The following is a 12237-nucleotide window of genomic DNA, read 5'->3' as shown; positions in this document are numbered from 1 at the left end:
TTACTATAAGTTTTTTTTTAAATATTAGGAGGAGGTTGGGGAGGGGGGGTTATAATTATATCACACGGATGAAGTCGCGGCAAAAAGCTAGTCTTTTATAAAAAAAAAGTAATCAGCATTCATCATGATTATCAACAGATAGACGACCACATCTACATATAGGTCTCTTGTAGGGACTTCCACACACTACAGTCTTGCGCCGCCGCTTTCCAGCGGCTCCCTGGGACTCGTTTGATGTCGTCCGTCCACCTAGTGGGGGATCTTCCAAAGCTGCGCTTAGTAAAAAAGCCGGTCAAGTGCGAGTCAGACTCGTACACGAAGGGTTCCGTACAATCATATTATAACGGACGAACAGACAGACAGACAGACGTTTTCACTTTTGAGATACGGAACCCTAAAAAAGTAAGTTACCTTATCTGAGGAAGTGCCGTCCGGGGGATGGACTCTGACGTCACCAGAGGCCGGGGTCGCTAGCGGAGCCCCGGGGGACCTCGGGGGCGGTGTGAGTGTGGGCTCTCCTGAAAACAAGAGTAAATTAAAAAAAAATCATAATACCTATCTGCATGGCTTTCAGCCCGATCCGCCCAGTAGTTTGAGCTGTGTTGATAGATCAGTCAGTCAGTCACCTTTTTCTTTTTAACCCCCGACCAAAAAAGAGGGGTGTTATAAGTTTGGCGTGTGTATGTGTGTATCTGTGTATCTGTCTGTGGCATCGTAGCTCCTAAACTAATGAACCGATTTTAATTTAGTTTTTTTGTTTGAAAGGTGGCTTGATCGAGAGTGTTCTTAGCCATAATTCAAGAAAATCGGTTCAGCTGTTTGAAAGTTATCAGCTCTTTTCTAGTTATTACTGTAACCTTCACTTGTCGGGGGTGTTATAAATTTTTAATTTACACTTGTATGTATTTAGATTAGGAGATAGGTATATCAAATTTATCCCAAGCGACGCCGGGGGAGCCAGTTAGTGTAAAATAACGAACATAAAACGACACAAAGCAAGAGCGATCAAGAAGTTTGGCGCGACTTTTCGCGCCATCACACATAACCTTCATGGCGCAATTTGTTAGCGCGACCATCTACTACCATCTTACCTACCATCCATATCCATATTCTACCATCGTACTGCAAGGCATAGTCAAGGTCTGCGTCCGTACGTAGTTGAAATTCCTCGGACACGTACGAAGCGAGTTGCTTCCTCGTTTCTAATCCGAACCGCTAGGATGCCGAACGTCCTACCGGCATCAGTTTGCCCTTTCACTTTTAATATGGGTACCTTCAAGTCAAGAGTGAATAGGCAACTTCTAGGCAAGCGCGATCCGTCTTAGGCTGCATCATCACTTGCTAGCAGGTCTGATTGTAGCCAAGCGCTAGTCCGTTAAATAAAAAAAAACGTCACAAAGCAAGAGCGATCAAGAAATTTGGCGCGACTTGTAAACGTCACAACAACTTGTGTAGTGTAAAGTAGGTGCCCCATTTTCGCGTCATCGCCCATAGCCTCCGTGGCGCAATTGGTTAGCGCGTTCGGCTGTTAACCATCTACTACCATCTTACCTACCATCCATATCCATATTCTACCATAATACTACAAGGCATCGTCAAGGTTTGCATACGGTGAAGCGATTTGCTTCCTCGTTTCTAATCCGAACCGCTAGGATGCGGAACGCCCTACCGGGATCAGTTTGTCCTTTCACTTTTAATATGGGTTTCAAGTCAAGAGTGAATAGGCAACTTCTAGGCAAGCGCGCTCCATCTTAGGCTGCATCATCACTTGCTAGCAGGTCTGATTGTAGCCAAGCGCTAGTCCGTAAATTACAAAAAAAACATAGAATGATACAAAGCAAGAGCGATCAAGAAATTTGGCGCGACTTGTACACGTCACAATAACTTGTGTAGTGTAAAGTAGGTGCCCCATTTTCGCGTCATAACCCATAGCCTCCGTGGCGCAATTGGTTAGCGCGTTCGGCTGTTAACCGAAAGGTTGGTGGTTCAAGCCCACCCGGGGGCGGAAAATTCTTTTTTTTCCAAATAAAAAAGAAAAAATCTTTTTTTTATTTTTTTCTAAATATTAAAAAAAGAAAATCTTTTTTTTTTTAATTTTTTTTTAAATAAATATCTTTTTTTATTTTTTTCTTCCTAAAAAAATTATATTCAACAGTTCTAGCTTGCAAAATAGAATTTTATTACAATTACTGCTTTGATAAAATTAGTCTTAACACAACAAAAACCAAACATTTAAATAAACAATCACATAGTAAAGGGAATATTCACACTAATATTATAAACGTGAAAGTTTGTCTGTATGTTTGTATACGTATGTTGTGTGTGCATATGACGAATTTGGCTGAAATTTGGAATGGAGATAGATTATACCCTGGATTAACACATAGGCTACTTTTATCCCGGAAAAATCAAAGAGTTCCCACGGGATTTTCAAAAATTATATCCACGTGAATGAAGTCGCGGGCATCAACTAGTAATGAATAGATTTATTTCTTACTAGATGGTGCCCGCGACTTTGTCTGCTTGGATTTAGGTTTTTGAAAATCCCGTGGGAATTCTTTGATATTGCGGGATAAAAAGTATAAAAAAAAAAGTCCTTCCCCGGGATGTAAGCTAACTCTGTCCCTTATACCAAAATCGGTTAAACTGTTCTGCCGTGAAAATCTAGTAGACAGACAGAGAGACAAACACACTCGCATTTCTAATATTAGTATGGATTACTATGTGAATAGATTTTTAAAGTTTTGACCTAGATTATTGCTTTTTTTTAACCCAAAAAGAGGGGTGTTATAAGTGTAACGTGTGTATCTGTGTACCTGTCTGTGGCATCGTAGCTCCTAAACGAATGAATCGATTTTAATTTAGTTTTTTTTTTTTGTTTGAAAGGTGGCTTGATCGAGAGCGTTTTTAGCTATAATCGAAGAAAATCGGTTCAGCCGTTTGAAAGTTATCACCTCTTCTAGTTTTCTTATAGAGGTTTTTGTGTTGGGGGTTTTTAACCCCGGACCCAAAAAGAGGGGTATTATAAGTTTTACGTGTGTATCTGTGTGTCTGTGGCATCGTAGCTCCTAAACGAATGAACCGATTTTAATTTAGTTTTTTTTTTTTGTTTGAAAGGTGGCTTGATCGAGAGCGTTTTTAGCTATAATCGAAGAAAATCGGTTTAGCCGTTTGAAAGTTATCAGCTCTTTTCTAGTTTATTTCTGTAACCTTCGCTTGTCGGGGGTGTTATAAATTTTTAATTTACACTTGTTTTAAAGCATGATTGTGGTAAGAAAGACTATTATTTTTTAACTTACCGTAAGTAGGTGGTGTGGATGGTGCAGTTGCCGTCAACACAACGCTTAGAGGCTGGTTTTGTTTCTGAAAGCAGAGTAATGGACTAAGGTTCAAATCCATAGAGTGCACTTTGTCTTTGCTTAGACTTAAGACAGAGTTAAAACGAGACAGATGTATATCACACTAATATTATAAAGGCGAAAGTTTGTATGTATGTGTGTGTGTGTGTGTGTGTGTGTGTATATTTGTTACTCCTTCACGCAAATACTACTGGACGGATTGGGCTGAAAAGAATGGAGATAGATTATACCCTTGATTAGCACATAGGCTACTTTTTATCCCGGAAAATTAAAGAGTTCCCACGGGATTTTTAAAAACCTACATCCACGCGAACGAAGTCGCGGGCATCAGGTAGTCTCTTTCATAAATCTGTCTCGTTTTAACTCAATCTTAAGTCTAAGCAAATTCAAAGTGCATTCTATAAAGCTCACCCTTAGGATGGATAAACGGAATAACAGACCTCAATTTTGGAGCAAATTTTGGGGTCATTTTGTACATAAATATTTCCTCACTTTACACCAAAAAAAATTTATCCACTGAACATATTCAAGGTCAGAGTTATTTTTACCTAACAACAACTGTACATATTGTTTTAGGTTTAACTAGTTTCATTTTGATTTAAATTGTACCGATAGGGTTGACATATAGATCACCGGTAAAACCCCCTTAACAGGGCTCTATCCGTCACTTACTCCATACAATCGTACTCCCAATTTCATTTGAATACTAAGCAACCAAGGCCCAAGAAATTTTGCAGACATACTCTAGAAACTAATATCTATGCCTGTGGTTTTCCAGATTTCCGTTAAAATATTCGGTTCAAAGTTACGCGGTCTTAAAAATTCACATACAAATCTTTGAGCCCCTGTAATTTTAAAACTATATATTTTTAGAAAAATCTTAAACACCACAGGCACAGATATTATTTTCTAGGATATGTCTGCAAAATTTCATGGACTTTGGTTGCTTAATATTCAAATGAAATTGAGACTACGATTGTATGGAGTATATGACGGAGAGAGCCTTGTTAAAAATATTAGAATTATAAAAAAAAACCGTACGTGGTATTTGACACGGACGCCCCAATGCATTAGCTAATACAGAGTTTTCCAAGTAAATAAATGACATTCGATTTAGTTTCAGCAAATTTTGATAAATTAATAAATGATAACGCACTATTGATAAGGAAATTCAACGTCTAAAATAACTAACGCGATATAAGGGAGATAAAAATAACGAATTCGATAAACCGATTACTCATAAAAACAACATTATTATAAGTGAATGATAAAAGGTTTGATATTGGATATGGGCATTTTTTGCTATCTAAATCATATTTAAATATGTATCAAAAAACCGGCCAAGTGCGAGTCGGACTCGCGCACCGAGGGTTCCGTACTCGGGTATTTTGCCCGACATTTTGCATGATAGATCAAAAACCATTATGCTTAAAAATAAAAAATAAATCTCTTTAGTTTCCCTAGTCTAGTCTAAAGCGTGAAAAAATCTTACCTTTAAATAATTAGGGGTAGACGTCTGGAAATGGTAGTCCGGCGCTCGCGGGGCGGGGGAGGAGGGGGCGGGGGTGGACGTCTCGATAGCTGGGGAGGAACTCATGCTTGTTTGTATGTCAGATCATTGCTCACAAACCTACGATAACTCTGCTAACCGTACAATACATGTTTCTGTGATAACTGTGTGTTTGTGTGTGTTTGTGTGTGTGTGCGTGTATGTATGTGTGTGTGTGTGTGTGTAACTTCGTTGTACTACGTAAATTTGACACAATAACTTTAATATACAAACGTTTGTTTTACGTACATGTGATACAATAATTTTGTTAGAGTAAGTCAAATTTTATTCAAATGAAAATAATATAAATTGTGTAAATATATCAAATGTATATTGTAGGTACTGAGAAAGTGCAAAAGAATTATGCAATAAAAAAATTTAATATTGTTAAGTATTAAAGATGATTTTATTAAAATATTGATTAATAATACCTTTTTGGTATGGCAAAGTTCTCATTGATGATCAAAACATTGTAATAAAGTAGGAAATCGTATCTGTAATAATTATAAATAGTTATTTCTATAAAATAAATATATTGCAAAAGCTGTACCAGAATAAGTTTTGGTACAATACTGTACTGTACAAGCGTTAATATAAAATTGTTTTATAATTTATAGTTAGTATTTGGAAAATGAAAAAATTATTTTATTTTACAAAAATATTCAATCTGTTGATAAAAATTCAATATTTAGTAATATTATTGCTTATGGAGGTGCACTGTCTATTGATAGAAAACACAGTTTAAGTGTAAATTTAATATTTTAGATTTAAAAATATTTTTTGCAATTTTTTGGTTTATAACTTTTAGTAGGGTGCAAAAAATTTAATTTAATTATTTATAATATTAAGAGATATATTTTATATATTTCTTTTATTTATAATAAGTGTCTACAAAAGCGGTGTATTTACAGAATATTTATATATTATTATTCAATTATTTATTATCACGTATAAGACACTGGTTTATTTTTACAGAAATAGAATTACAATTTATTTATTTATTTACAGAATTTACAAAAAATTATTTACAGAAGATATTGATCTGGAATGGCATCCTGGAATATTGGTAATTATTACTAGGTATAAACCTAAGTAGGATCTTTTTACTATACAAAAAAATATATATTTTATTTACACGTCATAGTTATAAAATTGGCAGTGCGATAGGTTTTTTCTTTGGAATGTGGTAAAGGTTTTGGGAAAACGGGATGGGAACACAGTCACCTGGAATTAAAAAAAATACACATTTTCAAAAAAAAAAAATTCAAAATGTTTTTTTTTTTTCAATATTATTATGATGCTAATAGTTATAATCTATGTTTACATAACTTAAAATATTTAAACAAGTAGTTTTTGCTGAAATGCGCAGCTTGTTATAGTCTTACTGGCTGGTTAAGGTCTAATAGCAATAAAACTTTTTAACAATAGTGTTTTAAAATTTGAACGGTCATAATTTTTTTTTTATTCACTATAGGTAAGCGCTTGACCACAATCACACCTGATGGAAAGTGATGATGTGGTCTAAGATGGGACGCGTTTACCTAGAAGGTGCCTATTCACTCTTGTGTTAAAGATACCTGGATTGTAATTGGTAGGAAACACAGATCTCGGAAGAGTATTCCAAACCTTAGCCATTTGTATGAGGAATGAAGACGCAAAACGTTTTGTGCATGTAGATGGAATGTGGACGACATAAGGATGGAAACTCGCCCGACGTCTTGCGGTTCGGTGGTAAAATTCTAATATATGTGAGTAAACTCAACCTAAGGGCTACTTATTTAAAACTAAAAAATTATATTTCCCACAAAAAACTCTAGGACTACATAGGGTTGTCAAATAATTAACCGATTTTGATGAAATTCGGTACAGAGTTAGAATATATGCCCAGGATGGACATGGGCTACTTTTTATCCCTGAAAATAAAAGAGTTCCCACAGGTTCTTAAAGGTCCAGATGGACCTTTAAGAACCTGTGGCTAACCGATTTATATGAAATTTAGTTCAGGGGTAGCTTTTCACGGAAATTACAAGAAGAAAAGGCACTTTTTTATCCTGGAAAATCAAAAAGTTACCTAAAACCTAAATCCACGCGGACGAAGTCGCGGGCGTCGTCTAGTCTAGAATATAATAATTAGTATTACATTCTTCATTTAGGTTTTTTTCATATAAGTACACTATTATCAAAATTCAAAATTCAAAATATTTTTATTCAATTAGACTTTTACAAGTACTTTTGAACTGTCAAGAGCATCTACCACTGGTTTGGAATGCCTTTCCTACCAAGAAGAAAAGAGCAACCGCCGAGTTTCTTGCTGGTTCTTCTCGACTTCTTCAAAAAACTTCAAATACAGTACTTTAGGTCATCTAAAAACAATTTGCAAGCAATCATAAACACTATCATAATATTCGACATTGACCTGAAAAAGTTTTTGGGTTAATTGTTAGTTTACACATTTAGAAGTGATAGGTTGGTAATTAGTAATATTGGGTTGATGAAATTAGCATTACAGTTTCGTACAATTGGGTATTTTCCTACTTTTGAATTTGATAAATATTATTACTTTATTATAAATTAGAATAAAAATAATAACATACGCTAAAAAATAATTAAAATCCAACAAAGATTTACAAAGTTACAGGCATTTTAATTTTGGAGTGGGAGGGTCTTCTATCCCTTTCTCGCAAAACGAAAATTTGTATGAAACCGCAGGAAGCTACTATGGCATTACACTAGCGGCACGCTATGATGGCCGGTTTGACACATTACAATAGTGATGTGGAATGTCAATTTATTCTCGAACAAAAAACAATTAAGTTTTGTTTTTGTACCTGATTAAATAGGTTCAATAAAACAAAAATGTATATGTTTATTTAATTTATTTGAACGAACTGAATATTTGAACGAAAATGAATATACATACTTTATATGCACACAAGAAACATATGAATACAAAAGATACCAAAAAAGGTGCCACAAAAGGCCATAATTAATCAGATTCGTCCATACTACTATTTTCACTGTCGTCACTGCTATCATCACATACATTAATAATTATATGTTCGTTTTCTATAATATTATCTATTTTCACATCTCTTTCATAATCTTCCCTTATTAATTTAACAGTTCTATTCACAACCTTTTCCCAGTCTCCTTTAGTCACATGTTCACAAGCTTCTTCTAATAATTTTAGCATTTTTTTTGTGGTAAATGGGGGTTCTGTATTGTGTCTTGCAGCATATCCCTTAATTTGAGCCCACACCAACTCAATCGCATTATACTCACAATGGTAAGGCGGTAACCGTATAACTCTGTGCCCATGCTATTTCGTCAATGACGTATCGGATCTTGGTTGGTTTGTTTTCTTTTAAAAGACGTACTAATTCCGCTTTTAACATATTCATGTTTGCATCTACGCCATTTTTACGAAGCCATGCGACGATATCAGCTTTCTTTTGGGATTGGGCAGGTGGCTTGTCAATTTGCATCGAGTGGTATGGGGCGTTGTCCATAATTATAATAGATGGTTCAGGGAGGCTACACAACATTGAGGTAAACCATTCAGTAAACTTTTCTCCATTCATGTCTTCATGATAGTCTCCAGTGGTTTTTGACGCAAAAGCCATGAGAGAACCTTCGACAAACCCGTTGATGGTTCCGGCGTGACAAATTAAAAGTCGCGATCCTTTTCCTACAGGAACTTTGGAAGTAGATGCTGCTGTGTCATCGTTCCAAGAACGGCCTACAGTATGGTTAGCATTAAGCCATGTTTCATCCAAGAACACAACATTTTGCCAATTTTTGATTTATTTCACTTGCCGTAAAAAAGTATACCTTGCCATCGCTATATCAAATCTTTCCATCAATATTTTGCGTTTGTTACATTTTTTGTATCGAAATCCAATGGTCTTCAAAATCTTCGTTAAAGAACTTTCCCCACCGAAGAATAATCCAGCTTCCTTCTGTGAATGCACCAACTTTTTTCTTGTTGGATACTCCTTCTGTAAATAGTAGCCGTAAACATGTCTTCGGATAGCATCGGCATCAAAGCTATCGATGCCTACGACTGGTTTTGCTCGTTTTCTCTTTTTTGGTGTGTGAAGTTTATTTTCTTCTGTGCCAGTCTCGCCATATTTTTTTTTAGTTATCCGTCTAACAGTTCGTTGTCCAATATTAAGCGCATCAGCTACGCGTTCAACCACTGACGTTATAGGTAAAATTGGCCCTCCATTTTGAGCTTCACGATCGAAATAGTTACGAAGGCGTATTACGAACTCACGTGTCTGACTATTTAGAGCAGTTCTCTGCGTACGTTCGGTCATATCGACGAAATCCACAACAAAGGGCTTGAACAGAGTCCAAATTAACGAGCAAGGGTCAACAGTAATGCAGTATCAATATTTGAAATCCAAAGCCAGGTCAAAACTATATCACAATCGCATTGCACTGACAGTTTATACTTTTCGAAGCAACGTCAATTCGAAACTGCTTTGTTTTGCATTGAGCATTGACGCGAGTTTGCCGGAGGTAGTAGTTGTGCTAGCCAGCGATCCTATGTGACGATCGTATTAGATTCCATTTTTAAAAATTTATTGATATTTTTTTGCGATTTCAGAGGTTTGTCCACATAGTGAAAATTGTTCATATTCACAAGTACATTCACCCCTTAAATGGTGCAAACTGATTTTTCTACACTTGTATACATTTAAGAAATCAATTTAATAAATAAATTTTGAGTCCTAAACCTAAAACTACATTCGATAAAATTTATGAATCTCTGCACATCACTATCGTCAATAAAGTAATACAATTATTTCCTTCAAAGTCGTTATCAATTAATACGGAACTTCATGAGCGGACAAACGTCAAACCGGCCATCATAGCGTGCCGCTAGTTTAGTGACGGAGTGATGTCAAAATGCTATCTCTGTCTAATCTGAAATATTTAAATGCTTATAACTTTTTTGTTATTTGATTGATTTAATCATTTTTTCAGTTTACATCATTATTTTTATCCTAGTTTATAATAAAGTAATAAAAAAATTGGAGTAAAATACCCTTTTAATGCCTATAACACTGTTTGTTCCATATTAGTTGCTTTACCAAGTTCTATTCTATTCTATCATAAATTCTATGGTTACCTTACCTCCTTTGTAAAATACAGGCAACCTTACAGGTCAGAATTTAGAGTTACTCATTTGAATTGAATAGCTGTTTTTAAAATGTTTTATTTATGAAATACGTTGGCGTTGGTTGCGGGCATTATATGGCGAGTCTGATCAAAAATCAAATACAGTGTTGAGTAGATGTAAAATCCTTTTTTCACTATTTTAAGCTCTACCCAACAACGAGTTGTAGGTTCCATGACTCTAACAGAATAAATGCACGATTAATTCAATTAAATTAAGATTGAATTTACAGTGGACCCCCAGTAATCCGACAAACGTTTTGCAGGACATTGTCGAACTATCTTTGTCGGATTATAGAGTACTGTCTAAGACCCTTACCGACCTTACTTTGTACCTTGTAATCCGACAAATTATTATTATAGATTATAGATCCAATGATAAGATTCTATATGTTATACATATTCTGAAGTACAAATCATACTTCAGTATGTAGGTCAAATTTAGTAAATTCAATAATTAGACATGGTGGGTTACAGGGGGTGCCGGATTAGACAGGGGCCGGATTACCGGGGGTCTACTGTATTATTATTATTCAATAAATTTATTCATCACTAGCTGATACCCGCGACTTCGTTCGCGTGGATGTAGGTTTTTTAAAATTCCCGTGGGAACTCTTTGATTTTCCGGGATAAAAAGTAGCCTATGTGCTAATCTAGGATATTATCTGTCTCCATTCTAAATTTCAGGCCAATCCGTCCAGTAGTTTTTGCGTGAAGGAGTAACAAACATACACACACACACACACACACACACACACACACACACACACACACACACACACACACACACACACACACACACACACACACACACACACACACACACACACACACACACACACACACACACACACACACACACACACACACACACACACACACACACACACACACACACACACACACACACACACACACACACACACACACACACACACACACACACACACACACACATACAAACTTTCGCCTTTATAATTTTAGTGTGATTTTTTGTGCAATAAAGCTGTTTAAATAAATAAATAAATAAATAAACCAATAGACGTCCACTGCTGGACATAGTAGGTCTCTTGAAGGGACTTCCACACACCACAGGCTTTCCCACCAGTAACTAATATGTCCCTACAACTTTTTTGGTACTAGCGACCTGCCCCGGCTTCGCAAGGATAGCTTATTACAATTTTCGCAGGATCTCTAATATTTTATTTTAATCTCTAAAATTTCATCAAAATTGGTTGAACTGTTGGACTATGAAAATGTAGCAGACAGACACACACTTTCACATTTATAATATTTAGTATGGATGGATTGTCTATCCACCCAGTGGAGGGTTCTCCAATACAAGGTTGCTATTATAGCACCTTGGAACCCCAATGACAATCATCAGTCTATTGTGTTTATTGTAGACCATGGGGTTTTCGAATTATGTGCCTTGCCCTTCCACTGCAACTTCACAACTCATTTTGCTATATCCGTTACTCTGGTCCTCTTCATTTCTGATTTCAATAAGTTAATCATAGACTCACACATTTGCATTCATATTGCTGTAGATGTGGATTTAACAAGCAAGCTTGTAATAGAACTCTAATTAGTAAATTACTGTAGTAAATAAGCTATAATTTTTAAGGTATCGTTTCTTATTGGAATCTTATTACTACATTATAATAACTAGGTATAATGTACACAATCCTTCTTAATACCTGTGAGTGTGACCTAATACCATTGCCTTTGCTTAATTGGATTAAAAATAAACAGTGACTATGAATGGACATTAAAAAGAACCCTGTTCGATTTACGAAAAAAAAGAAGTAGAACTACAGATCGGACTGATAAGAATATCGAAAATAAATACAAATAAATTAGCGATGAATATACATACCAGGACGTAAACAGCCAATATTTGACGAAAGATCGTTCATCAAATAAGTTTTTTACACATGGATAAAGCGAATCCGGTGTAAATTGCTAAATCCATTGGGCAACTTTAAAAGGTCAATATAGTCCGAAATCGAAATTTAAATAAGGATATTTATTAACACAGGAAATTCGCGGGCGGCGTAGGAGAACCACAATCACAAACAATTACCGAATAAAGAGTTCTTCTTTATTAATTTAATCGTCAATATTAGGATCAAAGTTAACACT

At 35.6% G+C, this 12237-nt stretch overlaps 1 protein-coding gene and 1 non-coding gene across 2 annotated transcripts in view; one reads left to right on the top strand and one right to left on the bottom strand.

The window, feature by feature from the left end:
• Nucleotides 1-5195, bottom strand: part of LOC123879556 (oxysterol-binding protein-related protein 8) — a 42536-nt gene extending 37341 nt beyond the window's left edge. The window contains exons 1-4 of the mRNA XM_045927328.1: nucleotides 5158-5195; nucleotides 4852-5024; nucleotides 3300-3363; nucleotides 412-518 (exon numbers count right to left, since the gene is read on the bottom strand). Coding sequence (XP_045783284.1) covers nucleotides 412-518; nucleotides 3300-3363; nucleotides 4852-4956 — 276 coding nt within the window. The 5' untranslated portion in view covers nucleotides 4957-5024; nucleotides 5158-5195. The remainder of the gene's footprint in view (nucleotides 1-411; nucleotides 519-3299; nucleotides 3364-4851; nucleotides 5025-5157) is intronic.
• On the top strand, nucleotides 1932-2005 carry Trnan-guu. The gene has a single exon. It is a non-coding gene; the product is annotated as a tRNA-Asn (tRNA).
• Nucleotides 5196-12237: the final 7042 nt, after the last annotated feature.

Source organism: Maniola jurtina, chromosome 28, assembly GCF_905333055.1.
Source record: "Maniola jurtina chromosome 28, ilManJurt1.1, whole genome shotgun sequence".
Lineage (NCBI taxonomy): Eukaryota > Metazoa > Arthropoda > Insecta > Lepidoptera > Nymphalidae > Maniola > Maniola jurtina.
This window is presented reverse-complemented; position numbering and strand designations above follow the sequence as displayed.